Here is a 20,930-nt window from a genome sequence, read left to right as displayed (position 1 = left end):
AGGCATATTGTAACCTGAGAGAAGGCCCAGGGTGTGTGTGTGTGTGTGTGTGTGTGTGTGTGTGTGTGTGTGTGTGTGTGTGTGTGTGTGTGTGTGTGTGTGTGTGTGAAGACCAAATAAAGGGAGCTTTGAGGAGACCCACGAATAGCAGGACTACAGTTAATTTTTTAATATCCTCACTATGTTTTGACTTTCTTATTAACTGTTTAATGGATGTCTCTTCTCCAAACAATGTTTGCTTAGAGACTGAAAATTAATTTTAATAGCCTCAATAGCTTAAGCAGAGGAGGGTTCATTTTTTTTTCTTTTTCTTTGAACATCATGAAACCAAATAGAGATTAGGTTGGCCATCTTGTGCTTCTTATATCAGCTACAGCCCCTCAAACCTCTGTTTGTCAAGGATCTGTAGCCATATACATGGACTAATAGTAGGAAAAACTGTTGTCAAGAAATTAAGAATTAGTGGTGCACTGAGGATGAGCTGGCTTAGATTTAATCAGGACTGGTTGGCTAGATAGCAAGGTTTGTAATAACGGGAGATGATGGTTTTCACAAATACTGGGATGAATTCTGAAGAGCCTGAATGCATGATAGTTATTCATTCATCATAAAATTTTTTGAGTACTATATACACTAGGCACTAAGGATACTATGTTGGACAAAACAGGCAAAGTTCCTGCCCTCACGGAGCTGACATTCTAGTCAGTGGGGTATAGATAGCACAGTTGTTTGGCCTTGCTAGAGGCAATTAGTTAGGGAACGTGGGCAGTGTGACCTAGCTCACACTAGTGTAAGGCTTGGGGGCACTTAAGTGTTCTCAGTCTTTTGGCTGACCCAAATCTCCGAAGAGTTAAAGAAACGCATATTTCTTTACGCATATTCTAAACGCATATTTTGCGTCTTATGTCTCTAAACCATTAAGCAACTCTCACTCCCCTAAAGTCACATTGCTTGCCTGTTTGTGGCAGAAGTTGAATTTTTAAAACGAAGTATTTGATTTATTTCTTTTGTAATTTGAACCCTTTATTATTTAGTAGGATTAATTTATGCCCATCCTTTTCTTCTATCCTCAGTCTAGGGGGAAGAGTTACTTACTCCTTATTAAAGGTTTTGATCTTGTCTCTTCAGGTCTCTGCAACACCTTGTTCCTATGATTTTTCCTGTCATCCCAAATCTTTAGTTTTTCTTTTTGTTGGCTTTTCCTCTTTAGCATATAAACATGCTTACATTTCTTCCTTAAACGAAATTCCTCTAGTTAACACCTCATGCTCTCCTTCCTGTCATTGGTAAACAGCCTAGGAAGTAATCTGCACTCCTTGTGGCCTAGTCTTCATCCTCTACCACTTACCAATCATTCCTTAACCCTGCCCCCACTCCTTCAACGGAGGCTTTTTAGTTCTTATCTCACCTGTCTTCTTTTTAGTTTTTAACATTAGACATTTCTTTCTGCCCTGTAAAACTTGTCTCACCATCTGTGTCACTTTCTCTGCTATCCTCCCTTCCTCTTCGTTCGTCCTCAAGTTTCCACGTGAGTTTCTCTTCCCCTGCCCATTCCTAAATATTGACATACACTATGATTGTCTCACCCCTTTTCTCACTCTCTGCTGGCTTATCTACATCAGTAACCTCAGATGCAAATGTCTCATATCAAATCTATAGCCCCATCACAGATCTCTCTCTGCAGTTACAGACCTTACTTGCCAGCTGTCCTTAGCTCTCCCATAGGTACTGAACTGATCTCACTTTCTACCTGCTTCTCCATGCCTGGCTTTTCTAGGTTTCCATCTCTACTAATGGCACCACCATTCACCCAATCTGTAAAAGCCAGAAACTTCCAGAGTTATTCTAGACTCTCCCTTCCTCCTTAGCTCCCACGTCTAATTTGGTTACCCCAGTTGATTCTTCCTCATAGATACCTAAGTAAATAACTCAGATCTACAACCCCCCTTCTCCTTCCTTATAGCCACTTCCTTAGTTGTTCAGTACCTTGTCACTTTATATTTGTATTTTTATAATAATGTCCTAACTGCTTTCCTTGTGTCCAACTTTTCCTGCTGTCTCTCATCTAATCATTCTAAAATACTGATCTGAAACGTGTCCTTTTTTTTGCTTAAAATTATAACTGGCGGACTATAGTTTTGTATGGTGTGTTCTTAGCATAGTATACTAAACTGTTCCCCTGGGCCCTGCTTGTCTTTCTGAACATGTGCCCTGCAATTTTCCCAAATGTCCTACAGAACTCTAGCTGCACTGCAATATTTCTAGTTCTCTATGGTAGCACTTAACAGTGCCTTCTATCTAAAATTCCCTCTCCTGACACTTCTTCCCTGATATAATGCCTCTTCAGATTTAAAAAGTTAACGCCAGTGTCATCTCCAGAAAAACTGTGCCTTGTCCCCAATTCATCATAGGTTGGGTACCCTCCTCCTGGGCCATCAATAAATGCACTTTGTGTAGTACCTCTATTAGAACACATCTTTTTTTTTTTTTTAAGCTGGCTAAAACTACACTGTGAACTCCTTGAGAATGGGACTGTATCTTTCATCTATAAACGCCGAGCACCCAATGCACTGCCTGACCTTCCTCAGCAAGCTTTCGATAAACCATTGAAAGTCTTCCTGCTAGGAGATTGTTAATGTAATTCTTTTTTTAAATAAATTTATTTATTTATTATTTATTTTTGGCTGCGTTGGGTCTTCGTTGCTGCACACGGGCTTTCTCTAGTTGCGGTGAGCGGGGGCTACTCTTCGCTGCAGTGCACAGGCTTCTCATTGGGGTGGCTTCTCTTTGTTGCGGAGCACGGGCTCTAGGCACACGGGCTTCAGTTGTTGTGGCGCGTGGGCTTCAGTAGTTGTGGCTCACAGGCTTAGTTGCTCCGTGGCATGTGGGATCTTCCTGGACCAGGGCTCGAACCCGTGTCCCCTGCATTGGAGGGTGGATTCTTAACCACTGCGCCACCAGGGAAGTCCCTGTTAATGTAATTCTTAACATCTACCAAGGGTGGTTTTTTCCATCCTTCCTTTGCCTACGTTCTGATTTCAATGGCTTATTTATTACTAGCCTCTTATTATGCATTATATACACTAGGAAAAAGGTTAAAATTCAGAATCCGTCGTTTTTGTTGCTTAGGAACAGCCCTTGGAAAGCCAGGCTCACAGATTGGTTAAACGATACTATCAGATGCTAAAATTTTCTGGCTTGTAAATACTCTTACCAAATCTCATCTCACTAGAATTATGTTGATTCCCCTTAAGGAATTCCTGAAGAAGGCAGGAGATGGTCTAAATTAAGTGTAAGTAAACTATTACTTATAAAGTGCTTATTCTAGCCATGAATCACTTTTATGCAAAGTCCAAAATGGGTAAAGACAGTCCCTACCTGGAACTAAGGGCAGTGGTTGACATGGCATAAATCAACTTTAATACTAAACAGACTGAACTAAGTGTTGTATAATAGTTAAAACAAAACCTATAGGTTATATATGGGGGAGGGGCATAGAACCAGAAAAGTAGAGCGTGTTGTTGCTGTTCCTGGTCCCTTTAACAATGCCATTGTAAAAAGCAGTTTTTGGAACTCTGTTCACATTGGCTTCAGAGTCTATTATAAACATTTAAACTTTTCTTATTAATGGTAAACTTTAATACAAAGAAAAAAGTAAAAATCAAATAACTGCTATTAACATTTTGATAAGCAGCCCTCTAGCTATCTCTGTACATGTAAGACATGCTTTTACATTGAATCATACCACCCACCTTGTTTTATGCCCTTCTCATATTACTCAGTGTATAATGGACACTTTTCTGTAAATGTAAAACTTCGAATGCACATTCCCGTTTGCTAAGCAATTGCATTTAAAAAAATTGATCCTAAGGAAATAAGAGTATGCACAAAGATATATGATATGTTTCATAACTTTAAAAAAACAGAAGTAGAGAAATGTATTTATTGACATTTAAAGATGTTCATGTGTATCATACTGTGAAGAAATCAGTAACTAAAACAATTTGTACAGTATGGTTTCAGTTTTGATTTTAAATGGGGTGTGTTTGTGTATACACATATGCATAGAAAAAAAGCAAAAGATATCAACAAAATTGCATATCTGGGAGAGGAATTTCAGGTAATTTTATTTTGTTCCTTTTCGCGTTCTGAGTTTTCTGCTATTCTATAAAACGTAGGTAACTTGTGTCATTAAAAAAAGGTTTTTTGGAACCAAGACTTATAAGAGATAAGGTGTTTTTAAACCCATTTGATCGGTGCTTAGGAAATTTCTTTGTTATCCTTAACAATAGGCAAACTGAATGAGATGTTAAATGAGCAATCAAATCCTTTTGAAGGGCATGGTATTAAATACTGCATACCTGTTCAGATTGAGATCTCAACAAAAGAAATAACAATTTCTTCAGTGTTTCAGAAAATGTGACCGTTTCATTGAGGTTAGCATATTGCATATCTGAAGTACAGAGTTAAATTTTTTTAATTGAAATATAGTTGATTTATAGTGTTGTGCCAATTTGTGCTGTACTGAAGTTAAAATTTTAATTGAGAGGCAAAGGTTTAAAATAAAATTGTAGGCAAAGGTTGGAACTGACATGAAAATCAGTGGTCTGTTTATAAAGTTAAACTTATGTAAGTGTCTCTTGTTCCTAACAGATCAATCATTGACACCATGAACTGGAATAAAGGTGGCCCTGGCACTAAGAGGGGATTTGGCTTTGGAGGTTTCGCTATTAGTGCGGGAAAGAAGGAGGAACCAAAACTCCCACAGCAGTCCCATAGTGCCTTTGGGGCAACCAGCTCTTCTGGATTTGGAAAGTCGGCTCCACCACAGCTCCCTTCCTTCTACAAAATTGGTTCTAAACGGGCCAACTTTGATGAAGAAAACGCGTAAGTGGGAATACCTGGTAATTTAGCAAAGGTTAGGCTTTGAGGTATTCATTCCATCAACAGAAATTGAAGCAAAGAAACCATTTGTTTCTCAAATAATAATATGACTTGTTAAAGTGGTTATCTCACTGGATTGCATTGTTCCTAACAAGTTAAATTGTTAAGTTTACTCATTCATAAGGAGTATACTTTTGTGGTCCTTCACTTTTGCTTGTTCCAAAAAGGATTTGAGGCCATTTAAACCTAAATGTGGCCGAAGAGTTTTAAATAATTCATGTGGCTTTTGATGGTCTTTACTGAAGTTTTTTTTTTTTTTTGCGGTACGCGGGCCTCTCACTGTTGTGGCCTCTCCCGTTGCGGAGCACAGGCTCCGGACGTGCAGGCTCAGCGGCCATGGCTCACGGGCCCAGCCGCTCCGTGGCATGTGGGCTCTTCCCGGACCGGGGCACGAACCCATGTCCCCTGCATCGGCAGGCGGACTCTCAACCACTGTGCCACCAGGGAAGCCCTGAAGTTTTTGTTTACACCATACAAGTTGTTTTGGAAACACAGGCAGTTGTCAGAACTGGCAGAGGCATAGTTTGGCTCAATACCCAAGTCCTTACTACTGTTATGTTTAATATCTTATAGTGGTAGGAAGATCTCAGATTTTTGCCCACAGTTCTCAGGAAACATATTTACCGGTTACCTTTTTTAACTTGATGTCTAAGAAGGTGATTGTTAAGAAGCTGGGGCTTGAAAGTTTGAGCTGTAATTCCTTATAGATTATAACTTCTCTCTTTGCCAAGTCTGAAGAAATATTTTATTGCTATTATTCCCAACCTGGTTGTGACACTGCTTGAGGTTTTTTTTTAGTTAAAAAAAACACCTCAAGATCAGAGTTTTTAAAGTACACAGCAGCATTTAAAAAAGTTGGTATGTTATTTAGCAATTAAATACAGAAGTAAGTGTTTAAGATTCAGCAAAGTCAAGGATCATTATTCTAGAGAACAGTTTACCGGCTCAGAGATACTTTTAAATGATACATTAATGAAACTACTATATAAATGAATATGCATTTATGTGTGTGTGCAGCACATAACAGTGGCTAGAGCTTTTAAAATGAAGACTTGAAAGGCTATAAAATTTTAGGCTGTAGTAGTGATTTCTTTAAACTAATATTTGGTTGTATTACTATTTCATTTAATTCTGAGGTAAGATCTAAACAATGTTTTTGTTTTGTTTTATTTGATAGCTACATAGATATTCTTTTCTGGGATATTTGTTAGAGGGAAAGTGATACTTTTTACAGATGTTGAAATTCTTTTCTGAATACTTACATAGTATGGTGAGGATTTTGGATTGAACATTTTAAGTATAGTTGATGTACAATGTTATATAAGTTTCAGGTGTACAACATAGTGATTCACAAATTTTAAAGTTTACACTCCATTTATAGTTACTATAAAATATTGGCTATATTCCTGAACTTTTATTTTTAATTTTAGAAATTTTCTGTTGGTTCTCAGAAAACAGCCCAGAACTTCTGAAGAAAGTCTCTAGCCTCATGAATACATCTCAAAATTTTTTTTAAGGATTATGAAGAATAAACTAGCTTTATAATATTTCATACAAAGTAATTTTTTCCATGGCATACACTTTAATATTTGCTATATCTATGCAACAATGATATACTAAATTTGTACTGAAAACTTATCCCTTTTGAGAGAACTGGAAATGTGATTTTTAACAGACACTATTGAAATGGAGAATCTGCTGTGTTTTTTTTTTGCAGTATTAGAATTTGGCATGTATTAAGTGATAATTTAATAATTAGGTCCTAAGCCAAAGGACCAAAATCTCTTAATTGTGACATATACTTTAATAAAAATTTGTGTTAAATGAAAGATTCACCTGACCCCAAATTAAACATTCACTCTATCAATCATGCATCTTAATTTTCAGATATTTTGAAGACGAGGAAGAAGATTCTAGCAATGTTGATTTACCTTACATTCCTGCTGAAAACTCACCTACCCGCCAGCAATTCCATTCCAAGCCAGTAGATTCTGATAGTGATGATGATCCCTTAGAGGCATTCATGGCTGAAGTGGAGGCAAGTATCAACTCTGTTATGTTAACATTTTCAGTGATTAGAAATAGATCAGATTAACCTAGTGCTTTAGTCCTCAGTCAGTTTGTTTCTTGGCCCTTTATTGGGAGAATTTTGCTTTTGTATTCTATAGTTTCTTAAATATGCTTCCACTGGCCCTGTAGCATTTTCAGAGATGATTCGTGCCTAGGAATTTGAACTGTATCCCTTGAACATAGTAGCTCAAAATTTGTGTGTTTGTTGTGTGTGTTTTGTTTTAATAATTCTTGGTATATTCTTGAATGAATATTATCTCATTCAATCTAGCATTTATTAAATAAATATGTAAGGTAATTAAACTTAAGGAACTTGCTAAAATTACAAATTCTGTATTCTGTACTTTTAATGTTTATTTCTTATTATCAACATTATCATCAACATTCATGACCTTGCTATGGAAATTGAAACTTGTGACCTCTTCCTTCCTAAAACTCTTCTCACTAGGCTTTTGTGATTTTGTATTTTGTTCTTTTCTCCCATCTCCCTTTCTGTTTATTTGCTATTTATTTATTTGCTATTTATTATGAAAAAGTTCAAACACATACAAAAGTAGAGTAATAAAATGAGCCCCCATGTACCCTTCACCCTGCTTTATCAGTTAACAACTTGGCCAGTCTTTTGTTATCTAACAACTCCACCCCTCTTTCAGATTATTTTAAAGTAAATCTCAGACATATCATTTCATCCATCAGTATTTCTGTATTTCTATAACTCTTAAAAAACATAGCTACCATATCATTGTACCAAAAAAATTCTTACATAGCCATCTGTTATCTGTCATTCTGTGATTCTCTTCGTTTCTCAAATATGATTCTCCTACAGTTCGCTATATTGATTTGCTATTGTCACTCTTTATACATTCCTTAGTGACCTCATCCTCTTCTAAAACGTAACTTCTATGTGAATAATTAATATCTTTAGTTCCATAGTCTCTCTTTGGTTTCAGCTCTGCTTTTCTAGAATCATATTGACCATTTTTACATGGGTGTAAAAATGGCACCTTAAACGCAATTCATCATCTTTTCCTCCTCAGCCAGGTATTTCATCTTACTTCTCTTAATGGCACCAAAATTCACACAATCACATTGCCTTTTTTTTTTTTCCCTTGGCCACTCCACTCAGCTTGCAGGATTTTAGTTCCCCAACCAGGGGTATCGAGCCCCGGCCTTCAGCAGTGAAAGTGCAGAGTCCTAACCACTGGACCGGCAGAGAATTCCCACATTGGCTTTAATTTCTTCCTTTAATTTGCCCCTCTTCTTTTCTTTTTTTTAAATTTTATTGAAGTATAGTTGATTTACAATGCTGTGTTAATTTCTTCTGTACAGCAAAGTGACTCAGTTATACATAAATATATTCTTTTTTATTCTTTTCCATTATGGTTTGTCATAGAATATTGAATATAGTTCCCTCTTCGATACAGTATGACCTTGTTGTTTATCCATCCTATATATAATAGTTTATCTCTGCTAATCCCAAACTCCCATTCCTTCCCTCTTTTCCTTCCCTCTCCCTTGACAACCACAAGTCTGTTCTCTATATCTGTGAGGCTATTTTCGTTTCGTACATATGTTGATTTGTGTCATAATTTATCAATAGATTCCATATATAAGTGATATCATATTGTATTTGTCTTTCTCTTTCTGACTTACTTCACTTAGTATGATCATCTCTAGATCCATCCATGTTGCTGCAAATGGCATTATTTCGTTCTTTTTCATGGCCGAATAATAATCCAGTGTGTGTGTGTGTGTGTGTGTGTGTGTGTGTACACATACGCACACCACATCTTCTTTATCCATTCATATGTCGATGGACATTTAGGTTGTTTCCATGTCTTGGCTATTGTAAATAGTGCTGCTATGAGCATAGGGGTGCATGTATCTTTTGAATTACGGTTTTGTCTGGATATATGCCCAGGAGTGGGATTGCTAGATCATATGGCAGCTCTATTTTTAATTTTCTGAGGAAACTTCATACTGTTTTTCCTAGTGGCTGCAACGATTTACATTCCCACCAACAACGTAAGAGGGTTCCCTTTTCTCCATACCCTCTCTAGCATTTATTATTTGTAGACTTTTTAATGATGGCCATTCTGACTGGTGTGAGGTGTTACTTCATGGTAGTTTTGATTTGGATTTCTATAATGATTAGCGATGTTGAGCATGTTTTTGTGTGCCTGTTGGCCATCTATATGTCTTCTTTGGAGAAATGTCTATTTAGGTCTTCTACCCATTTTTCGATTGGGTTATTTGTTTTTTTCTTGTTGAGTTGTATGAGCTGTTTGTATATTTTGGAAATTAAGCCCTTGTCAGTTGCATCATTTGCAAATATTTTCTCCCAGTCCATAGGATGTCTTTTCGTTTTGTTTATGGTTTCCTTTGCTGTGCAAAAGCTTGTAAGTTTGATTAGGTCCCATTTGTTTATTTTTGTTTTTATTTCTATTGCCTTGAAAGACTGACCTAAGAAAACATTGGTACCATTTATGTCAATGTTTTGCCTGTGATCTTTTCTGGGAGTTTTATGGTGTCATATCTTATATTTAAGTCCTTAAGCCATTTTGAGTTTATGTTTGTGCATGGTGTGTTCTAACTTAATTGATTTACATGCAGCTGTCTAACTTTCCTCCCACCACTAGCTGAAGAGACTGTCTTTTTCCCATTTTATATTCTTGCCTCCTTTGTTGAAGATTAATGGACGGTAGGTAATGTGGAGTTTTCTCCTGGGTTCTCTATTCTGTTCCATTGATCTGTATGTCTGTTTTTGTGCCAGTACCACACTGTTTTGATTACTGTAGCTTTGTAGTGTTGTCTGAAGTCTGGGAGGGTTATGCCTCCTGCTTTGTTCTTTTTCCCCAGGATCGCTTTGGCAATTTTGAGTCTTTTATGGTTCTGTATTAATTTTAGCATTATTTTAGTTCTGTGAAAAATGTCATGGGTAAATTGACAGGGATCACATTAAATCTGTAGATTGCTTTGGGTAGTATTGCCTTTTTTTTTTTTTTGGCGGTACGCGGGCCTCTCACTGTTGTGGCCTCTCCCGTTGCGGAGCACAGGCTCCGGACGCGCAGGCTCAGTGGCCATGGCTCACAGGCCCAGCCACTCCGTGGCATGTGGGATCTTCCCGGACCTGGGCACGAACCCGTGTCCCCTGCATCGGCAGGCAGACTCTCAACCACTGCGCCACCAGGGAAGCCCTAGTATTGCCATTTTTAACATTATTAATTCTTCCAGTCCAAGAGCATGGGATATCTTTCCATTTCTTTGAATTATCTTTAATTTCCTTTATTAATTTTTGTAGTTTTCAGCATATAAGTCTTTCACCTCCTTGGTGAGGTTTATTCCTAAGTATTTTTTTTTTGATGCCATTTTGTTTTGTTTATTTATTTAAAAATATGTATATATTTTTTGGCCACACTGCACAGTTTGCGGGATCTCAGTTCCCTGACCCAGGAGGATTGAACCCAGCCCACAGCAGTGAAAGTGCTGAATCCTAACCACTAGACCACCCCTGGTGCAATTTGAAAAGGGATTGTTTGTTTACATTTCCTTTCTGTTATTTCCTTGTTGGTGTGAAGAAATACAACCACTTTCCGTATGTTAATGTTGTATCCTGCTACCTTGCTTAATTCGTTTATCAGTTCTAGTAGTTTTTGTGTGGAGTCTTTCAGTTTTCTATGTACAATATCATGTCATTTACGTATAATGACAGTTTTACCTCTTCTCTACCAATTTGAATACCTTTTATTTTGTTTTCTTGTCTGATTGCAGTGGCTAGGACTTCCAATACTATGTTGAGGAGAAGTGGTGAGCATGGGCATTCTTGTCTTGTTCCAGATTTTGGGGGGAAGGCTTTCATCTTTTCACCATTGAGTATTATATTGGCTGTGGGTTTGTCGTAAATAGCTTTTATTATGTTGAGATATGTTCCCTGTATATCCAGTTTTGTAAGGGTTTTTATCATCAGTGGATGTTGAATTTTATCAAATCCGTCTGTTGAGATGGTCATGTGGTTTTTGTCCTTTCTTTTGTTTTTGTGTGTTTGTTTTTCTTTCTCCAACACCGTAAGTTTATTTCTTGCTCATGTAAAAGCCAAAATGGGTGTTTCTAACCTGTGGGTGGTGCTCCTTCCAGCAACATTCACGGCTCCTCCATCTTGTGGCTCTACTCTCTTCAACATATGATTCCAAGTGGCAGAAGGGGACTGAGCATCTGTCGTTTCTTTTGTTGATGTGGTGTATCACATTGATTGGTTTGTGTATGTTGAACCATCCTTTTGACCCTGGGGTAAATCCAACTTCGTCGTGGTATATGTCTTTTTTTATGTGTTGTTGGATTTGGTTTGCTAATATTTTGTTGAGAATTTTTGTATCTATATTCATCAAAGATATTGGCCTATAAGTTTCTTTTTTGGTAGTGTCTTTGACTGGTTTTGGGATCAGGGTGATGGTTTCTTCATAGAATCTCTTTGGGAGTGTTCCTGCCTCTTCAGTCTTTTGGAAGAGTTTGAGAAGGATCGGTATAAGTTCTTCTTGGTATGTTTGATAGAAATCCCCAGTGAAGCCATCTGGTCCTGGACTTTTCTTTGTAGGGAGTTTTTTGATTACAGATTCTATTTCATTTCTAGTGATTGGTCTGGTCAAGTTATATATTTCTTCTTGATTCAGTTTTGGTAGCCTGTATGTTTCTAGAAAGTTGTCCATTTCTTCTAGGTTGTTGAATTTGTTGCCATATAATTCATAGTATTCTCTTATGGTTTTTTGTTATTTCTGTGGTATCAATTGTGATTTCTTCTCTTTCATTTCTTATTTTGTTTATCTGGGGTTTTTCCGTGTTTTGGGTTTTTTTTTTCTTTTCTTTTTCTTGGCTGTGCCACGCAGCTTATGGAGTCTTAGTTCCCTGACCAGGGATTGAACCCATGCCCTTGGCAGTGAAAATGTGGAGTCCTAACTACTGGACCACTGGGGAATTCCCAAGGTTTGTCATTCTTGTTTACCCTTTCAAAGAACCAGTTCTTGGTTTTATTGATTTTTTTCTATTTTATTTTTAATCCCTATTTTATTTCCTCTCTTTTCCTGATCTTTATTATCTCCTTCCTTCTGCTGACTTTCTAGTTCATTGACATTTAAGGTAACTATTGATAAATATGTATTTATTGCCATTTTAAACCTTGTTTGCCCATTGATTTTATATATATTTTTTGTCCCTTTTTGTTTTGTTTTGTTTTTCCTTTTGTGGTTTGATGATTTCCTTTTGTATTATGCTTAATTATATTCTCTTCTTTTTGGTTTTTGCGAATCAGTTGTGTTTTTGATTTGTGGTTGCCCTGTTTTTCAAGTATGTTAACCCCTTCCTATATCTACTTGCTTTACACTGGTAGTCATATAGACCTAAACATACTCTAGAAAAAAAAAAGTCTACATTTTTGTACTCTCCTCCCTCACATTTTATGATTTTGACGTCCTCTTTTGCATCTTCATGTTCATCCTTTTGCTGTTCATTGTGGTTATCATTCTCTGACAGAAATGTTTTGATTTTTTTTTTTAATCTTACTTAAGTGATTACTGGCTTAGTTAAGTGATTTACTTTACAACTGTGATTTTCTCTTTCCTGTATATTCTTTTGTGTGTGTGTGTTTGATTTTTTTTTAACATATTTATTGGAGTATAATTGCTTTACAATGTTGTGTTAGTTTCTGCTGTATAACAAAGTGAATCACCTATTCATATATCCCCATATCCCCTCCCTCTTGCTACTCTATCCCACCCCTCTAGGTGGTCACAAACCACCGAGCTGATCTCCCTGTGCTATGCGGCTGCTTCCCACTATCTGTTTTACATTTGGTACGGTATATATGTCCATGCCACTCTCTAAATTTGTTCCAGCTACCCTTCCATCTCCCCTTGTCCTCAAGTCCTTTTTTTTTTTTTTTTTTTTTTTTTTTGCTATGCGGGCCTCTCACTGTTGTGGCCTCTCCCGTTGTGAAGCACAGGCTCAGCGGCCATGGCCCACAGGACTAGGCGCTCCGCGGCATGTGGGATCTTCCCGGACCGGGGCACGAACCTGTGTCCCCTGTTCTCCACAGTGGCTGTATCAATTTACATTCCCATCAACAGTGCAAGAGGGTTCCCTTTTCTCCACACCCTCTCCAGCATTTATTGTTTGTGGATTTTTTGATGATGGTCATTCTGATCGGTGTGAGGTGATACCTCATTGTAGTTTTGATTTGCATTTCTCTAATGATTAGTGATGTTGAGCGTCCTTTCATGTGTTTGTTGGCAATCTGTATATCTTCTTTGGAGAAATGTCTATTTAGGTCTTCTGCCCATTTTTGGATTGGGTTGTTTGTTTTTTTGATATTGAGCTGCATGAGCTGTTTGTATATTTTGGAGATTAATCCTTTGTCAGTTGCTTCGTTTGCAAATATTTTCTCCCTTTCTGAGGGTTGTCTTTTCATCTTTTTTATGGTTTCCTTTGCTGTGCAAAAGCTTTTAAGTTTCATGAGGTCCCATTTGTTTATTTTTGTTTTTATTTCCCTTTCTCTAGGAGGTGGGTAAAAAGGATCTTGCTGTGATTTATATCACAGAGTGTTCTCCCTATGTTTTCCTCTAAGAGTTTTATAGGGTCTGGCCTACATTTAGGTCCTTAATCCATTTTGAGTTTATTTTTGTGTATGGTGTTAGGGAGTGTTCTAGTTTCATTCTGTTACATGTATCTGTCCAGTTTTCCCTGTACCACTTATTGAAGAGGCTGTCTTTTCTCCATTGTATATTCTTGCCTCCTTTATCAAAGATAAGGTGACAGTATGTGTGTGGGTTTATCTCTGTGCTTTCTATCCTGTTCCATTGATCTGTATTTCTGTTTTTGTGCCAGTACCATACTGTCTTGATTACTGTAGCTTTGTAGTATAGTCTGAAGACAGGGAGCCTGATTGCTCCAGCTCCATTTTTCTTTCTTAAGATTGCTTTGGGTATTTGGGGTCTTTTGTGTTCCCATACAAATTGTGCAATTTTTTGTTCTAATTCTGTGAAAAATGCCATTGGTAGTTTGATAGGGATTGCATTGAATCTGTAGATTGCTTTGGGTAGTATAGTCGTTTTCACAATGTTGATTCTTCCAGTCCAAGAACATGGTATATCTCTCCATCTGTTTGTATCCTCTTTAATTTCTTTCATCAGTGCCTTATAGTTTTCTGCATACAGGTCTTTTGTCTCTTTAGGTTGTTTTATTCCTAGGTATTTTATTCTTTTTGTTGCAAAGGTAAATGGCAGTGTTTCCTTAATTTCGCTCTCAGATTTTTCATCATTAGTGTGTAGGAATGCAACAGATTTCTGTGCATTAATTTTGTATCCTGCTACTTTACCAGATTCATTGATTAGCTTTAGTAGTTTTCTGGTAGCATTGTTAGGATTCTCTGTGTGTAGTGTCATGTCATCTGTAAACAGTGACAGTTTTACTTCTTTTCTGATTTGGATTCCTTTTCTTTTTCTTCTCTGATTGCTGTGGCTAAAACTTCCAAAACTATGTTGAATAATAGTGGTGAGTGTGGGCAACCTTGTCTTGTTTCTGATCTTAGTGGAAATGGTTTCAGTTTTTCACCATTGAGAATGATGTTGGCTGTGGGTTTGTCATATATGGCCTTTATTATGTTGAGGTATGTTCTCTCTATGCCTACTTTCTGGAGGGGTTTTATCATAAATCAGTGTTGATAAAAGTTTTTTCTGCATCTATTGAGATGATCATACGGTTTTTATCCTTCAGTTTGTTAATATGGTGTATCACATTGATTGATTTGCATATATTGAAGAATCCTTTCATTCCTGGGATAAACCCCACTTGATCATGGTGTGTGATCCTTTTAATGTGCTGTTGTATTCTGTTTGCTAGTATTTTGTTGAGGATTTTTGCATATGTGTTCATCAGTGATACTGGCCTGTAGATTTTTTTGTGACATCTTTGTGTGGTTTTGGTATCAGTGATGGTGGCCTCGTAGAATGAGTTTGGGAGTGTTCCTCCCTCTGTTGTATTTTGGAAGAATTTGAGGATAGGTGTTAGTTCTTCTCTAAATGTTTGATAGAATTCGCCTGTGAAGCCATCTGGTCCTGGGCTTTTGTTTGTTGGAAGATTTTTAATCACAGTTTGAATTTCAGTGCTTGTGATTGGTCTGTTTATATTTTCTGTTTCTTCCTGGTTCAGTCTTGGAAGGTTGTGCTTTTCTAAGAATTTGTCCATTTCTTCTAGGTTGTCCATTTTATTGGCATACAGTTGCTTGTAGTGATCTCTCATGGTCCTCTGTATTTCTGCAGTGTCAGTTGTTACTTATGCTTTCTCATTTCTAATTCTGTTGATTTGAGTCTTCTCCCTTTTTTTCTTGAGGAGTCTGGCTAATTAATGGTTTATCAATTTTGTTTTTCTTCCCAAAGAACCAGCTTTTAGTTTTATTGATCTTTGCTACTGTTTCCTTCATTTCTTCTTCATTTATTTTTGATCTGATCTTTATGATTTCTTTCCTTCTGATAACTTCGGGGGTTTTTTGTTCTTTTTTCTCTAATTGCTTTAGGTGTAACATTAGGTTGTTTATTTGAGATTTTTTTTGTTTCTTGAGGTAGGACTGTATTCCTCTAAACTTCCCTCTTAGAACTGCTTTTGCTGCATCCCATAGGTTTTGGGTTGTCGTGTTTTCATTGTCATTTGTTTCTAGGTATTTTTTGATTTCCTCTTTGATTTCTTCAGTGATCTCTTGGTTATTTAGTAGTGTATTGTTTAGCCTCTATGTGTTTGTATTTTTTTATAGTTTTTTTTCCTGTAATTGATATCTAGTCTCATAGTGTTGTGGTTGGAAAAGATACTTGATACGATTTCAGTTTTCTTAAATTTACCAAGGCTTGATATATGACCCAAGATATGATCTATCCTGGAGAATGTTCCGTGAGCACTTGAGAAGAAAGTGTATTGTGTTGTTTTTGGATGGAATGTCCTATAAATGTCAATTAAGTCCATCTTGTTTAATGTGCCATTTAAAGCTTGTGTTTCCTTATTTATTTTCATTTAGGATGATCTGTCCATTGGTGAAAGTGGGGTATTAAAGTCCCCTACTATTATTGCATTACTGACAATTTCCCCTTTTATGGCTGTTTGCATTTGCCTTATTTATTGAGGTGCTCCTATGTTGGGTACATAAATATTTACAATTGTTATGTCTTCTTTTTGGATTGCTCCCTTGATCGTTATGTAGTGTCTTTCTTTGTCTCTTGTAATAGTTTTTATTTTAAAGTCTATTTTGTCTGAGATGAGAATTGCTACTCCAGCTGTCTTTTGATTTCCATTTGCATGGCATATCTTTTTCCATCCTCTCACTTTCAGTCTGTATGTGCCCCTAGGTCTGAAGTGGGTCTCTTGTAGACAGCATATATACGGGTCTTGTTTCTGTATCCATTCAGCCAGTCTGTGTCTTTTGTTTGGAGCATTTAATCCATTTACATTTAAGGACATGTATGTTCCTGTATGTTCCTGTATGTTCCTGTTACCATTTTCTTAGTTGTTTTGGGTATGTTGTTGTAGGCCTTTTCATTCTCTTGTGTTTTCTGCCTAGAGAAGTTCATTTAGCATTTGTTGTAAAGCTGGTTTGGTGGTGCTGAATTCTCTTAGCTCTTGCTTGTCTGTAAAGGTTTTAATTTCTCTGTCGAATCTGAATGAGATCCTTGCCGGGTAGAGCAATCTTGGTTGTAGGTTTTTCCCTTTCATCACTTTAAATATATTTATTTTTATTTTTGGCTGCATTGGGTCTTCGTTGCTGCACACAGGCTTTCTCTAGTTGCAGCGAGCAGGGGCTACTCTTCATTGCGGTGTGTGGGCTTCTCGTTGAGGTGGCTTCTTTTGCTGCGGAGCATGGGCTCTAGAGCGCATGCTCAGTAGTTGTTGCTCACGGGCTTAGTTGCTCTGTGGCGTGTGGGATCTTCCCAGACCAGGGCTTGAACCCGGGTCCCCTGCATTGGCAGGTGGATTCTTAACCACTGTGCCACCAGGGAAGCCCCTTTTCATCACTTTAAATATGTCCTGCCACTCCCTTCTGGCTTGCAGAGTTTCTGCTGAAAGGTCACCTGTTAACCTTATGGGGATTCCCTTGTATATTATTTGTTGCTTTTCCCTTGCTGCTTTTAATGTTTTTTCTTTGTATTTAATTTTTGATAGTTTGGTTAATATGTGTCTTGGCATGTTTCTCCTTGGATTTATCCTGTATGGGACTCCCTGCACTTCCTGAACTTGACTATTTCCTTTCCCATATTAGGGAAGTTTTCACTATAGTCTCTTCAAATATTTTCTCAATCCTTTTCTTTTTCTCTTCTTCTTCTGGGACCCCTATAATTCGAATGTTGGTGAGTTTAATGTTGTCCCAGAGGTCTCTGAGACATAGACTGTCCTCAATTCTTTTTGTTCTTTTTTCTTTATTCTGCTCTGTGATACTTTTTTCCACTATTTTATCCTCCAGATCACTTATCTGTTCTTCAGCCTCAGTTATTCTGCTATTGATTCCTTCTGGAGAATTTTTAATTTCATTTATTGTGTTGTTCATCATTGTTTGCTCTTTAGTTCTTCTAGGTCCTTGTTAAACGTTTCTTGTATTTTCTCCATTCTGTTTCCAAGATTTTGGATCATCTTTACTATCATTACTCTGAATTCTTTTTCAGGTAGACTGCCTATCTCCTCTTCATGTGTTTGGTCTGGTGGGTTTTTACTTTGCTCCTTCATCTGCTGTGTATTTCTCTGTCTTCTTATTTTGCTTAACTTAATGTGTTTGGGGTCTCCTTTTCGCAGGCCGCAGGTTCGTAGTTCTGTTGTTTTTGGTGTCTGCCCACAGTGGGTAAGGTTGGTTCAGTGGGTTGTGGAGACTCCCTGGTGGAGGGGACTGATGCCTGTGTTCTGGTGGATGAGGCTGGATCTTGTCTTTCTGGTGGGCAGGATCACGTCTGGTGGTTTGTTTTGGGGTATCTGTGAACTTACTATTATTTTAGGCAGCCTCTTTGCTAATGGGTGGGGTTGTGTTCCTATCTTGCTAGTTGTTTGGCATAGGGTGTCCAGCACTGTAGCTTGCCGGTCGTTGAGTGAAGCTGGGTGTTGGTGTTGAGACGGAGATCTCTGGGAGAGCTCTCGCTGATTGATACTACGTGGGGCCGGGAGGTCTCTGGTGGTCCAATGTCCTGAACTCGGCTCTCCCACCTCAGAGGCTCAGGCCTGACATCCGGCCGGAGCACCAAGACCCTGTCAGCCACACAGCTCAGAAGAAAAGGGAGATTAAAAAAGAAAGAAAAATAAATAAAATAATATAAAGTTATTAAAATAAAAATATTATTAAAATTAAATAAAATTATAAGTAATAAAAAAGAGAGCAACCAAAACAGTAAACAAGTCCACCAATTATAACAATCGCTAAAAACTATACTAAGATAAATATAAAAATCAGAAAGTGGTCAGTTTCATACAGCAAACCCCAAGTCTACAGTTGCTCCCAAAGTCCACCGCCTTAATTTTGGGATGATTCTTTGTCTATTCAGATATTCCACAGATGCAGGGTATCTCAAGTTGATTGTGGGGATTTAATCTGCTGCTCCTGAGGCTACACGGAGAAATTTCCCTTTCTCTCCTTTGTTCTCACAGCTCCTGGGGTTCAGCTGTGGATTTGGCCCTGCTTCTGCATGTAGGGCGCTCTCTGGCATCTGTTCTTTGCCCAGACAGGAGGGGGTTAAAGGAGTGGCTGATTAGGGGTCTCTGGCTCACTCGGGCCAAGGAGAGGGAGGAGTACGGATGTGGGGCGAGCCTGCGGCAGCAGAGACCAGCATGACGTTGCACCAGCCTGAGGCGCGTGCCATGTGTTCTCCTGGGGAAGTTGTCCCTGGATCACGGGACCCTGGCAGTGGCCGGCTGCACAGGCCCCTGGGAGGGGAGGTGTGGATAGTGACCTGTGCTTGCACACAGGATTCTTGGTGGCTGCAGTAGCAGCCTTAGCGTCTCATGCCTGTCTCTGGTGTCCACGCTGATAGCCGTGGCTCATGCCCGTCTCTGGAGCTCATTTACGCGGTGCTCTGAATCTTCTCTTCTCGCACACCCAGAAACAATGGTCTCTTGACTCTTAGGCAGGTCCAGACTTTTTCTTGGACTTCCTCCCGGTTAGCTGTGGCACACTAGCCCCCTTCAGGCTGTGTTCACACAGCCAACCCCAGTCCTCTCCTTGGGATCTGATGCTCCCACCTGCCCTGGCGGGTGAGCAGACAAGCCTCAGCTTGGTGAGTGCTGGTCGGCACCGATCCTCTGTGCAGGAATCTCTCCACTTTGCCCTCTGCACCCCTGTTGCTGCGCTCTCCTCTGTGGCTCCGAAGCTTCCCCCCCTATCACCCCCCCACCATCTCCACCAGTGAAGGGGCTTCCTAGTGTGTGGAAACTCTTCCTCCTTCACAGCTCCCTCCTGGAGGTGCAGGTCCTGTCCCTATTCTTTTGTCTCTGTTTTTTCTTTTGCCCTACCCGGGTACGTGGGGAGTTTCTTGTTTTGGGGGAAGTCTGAGGTCTTCTGCCAGCATTCAGTAGGTGTTCTGTAGGAGTTGTTCCACATGTAGATGTATTTTTGATATATTTATGGAGAGGAAGGTGATCTCCACTTCTTACTCCTCCACCATCTTGAAGGTCCTCCTCTTTCCTATAGATTCTTACTTTTCTATTAGGGAAGACCTTTCAATATTTCCTTTAGTATAGGTTTAGTATTGCTGTATTCTTTTAGTTTTTGCTTGTCTGAGAAATTCTTTATCTCTCCTTCCATTCTAAATGATAACTTTGCTGGGTAGAGTGTCCTAGGTTGCAGATTTTTCCCTTTCAGGATGTTGAATGTAGCTTGCCTCTCCCTTCTGGCCTGAAACACTTCTGTAGAGAAATCAGCTGATAGCCTTATTGGGGTTTCCTTGTAATTAACTTTTTGTTTTTCTCTTGCTGCCTTTAGAATCCTCTCTTTAACTTTTGCCATTTTTTTATAACACATCTTGGTGTAGGTCTGTTTGGGTTTATCTTGTTTGCCACCCTCTGTGCTTCCTGTATCTGGATATGTTTCCTTCTTAAGGTTTGGGAATTTTTCAGCCATAATTTCTTCAAATAAATTTTCAATCCCCTTTTCTCTTTCTTCTCTTTTTAGGATCCCTGTTATGCATAGATTGGCACTCTATATTATCCCATAGGTCTCTTATATTTCCTTCATTTTTTTTCGATTGGGTTTCTGTCTGCTCTCCTTACTGGGTGATTTCCATTATTCTATCTTCCAGATCACTTATTTGTTCTTCTGCGTTATTCATTCTGCTGTTCATAGCCTTTAGTTCAGCTTTCAACCCTTCTAATGAATTCTCTAATTTTTCTTGTCTCCTTATAGTTTTTAGTTCCTTTTTATAGTAATCTGTATTTCTGTTGATAGTCTTTCTTAGTTCCTTCAGTATTTTCATTATCTCCTTTTTGAACTTGGTGTCTATTAGACTGAAGAGGTCTGTTGCATTGTTTGTTCTTTCAGGGGAATTCTCTCGATCTTTTAATTGGAATAGTTCCTCTGCTTCTTCACTTTAGTCATATTGCTTTTGCTGTATGAGTTTAGGAGAAACAATTATTTACTGTTGTCTTGGAGGGCTATTTTTATGTGGTATCGTCCCTGTGTAGCCTGTATGGGTTTAATAATTTTGGGTGTGAGGGCTGTTTTTAGTATGGATGTCTGCCATCTCTTTCCTCAGTGTATGCCGGCCGTTATCCCCTTGATAGGAGGTGTGACTGGTGGTGTGACCAGAGCCTGCATTGAGCGAGACCTCCTCTTTGCTCTCTGGTTGTCACTGTCCTGTCAGGGGCAGGGTCTGCTCCCTAGCTGTTGGAGTGGAAGCCCCCAGATCTGTTTCTGA

The 20,930-nt window shown here is 38.5% G+C and overlaps 1 protein-coding gene across 5 annotated transcripts in view; it reads left to right on the top strand.

Moving 5' to 3' along the window:
- DDX42 (DEAD-box helicase 42) overlaps nt 1–20,930 on the top strand; it is a 52,991-nt gene that overhangs the window by 5,420 nt on the left and 26,641 nt on the right. For 2 of the 5 annotated variants that reach the window (XM_027081210.1, XM_027081209.1), the window contains exons 2-4: nt 3,255–3,292; nt 4,654–4,887; nt 6,832–6,982. In XM_027081210.1, coding sequence (XP_026937011.1) covers nt 4,670–4,887; nt 6,832–6,982 — 369 coding nt within the window. In that variant the 5' untranslated portion in view covers nt 3,255–3,292; nt 4,654–4,669. Of the gene's footprint in view, nt 1–3,254; nt 3,293–4,653; nt 4,888–6,831; nt 6,983–20,930 lie in introns of those variants that run through there. The other 3 variants (XM_027081208.1, XM_027081206.1, XM_027081211.1) reach the window with 2 other exon arrangements.

The sequence above is a fragment of the Aethalodelphis obliquidens genome, unplaced genomic scaffold, assembly GCF_003676395.1.
Source record: "Aethalodelphis obliquidens isolate GAN/ISIS:26980383/991018 unplaced genomic scaffold, ASM367639v1 scaffold44, whole genome shotgun sequence".
NCBI lineage: Eukaryota > Metazoa > Chordata > Mammalia > Artiodactyla > Delphinidae > Aethalodelphis > Aethalodelphis obliquidens.
Note: the sequence above shows the minus strand (reverse complement) of the source record. Positions and strands in the feature narration are given on the sequence as shown.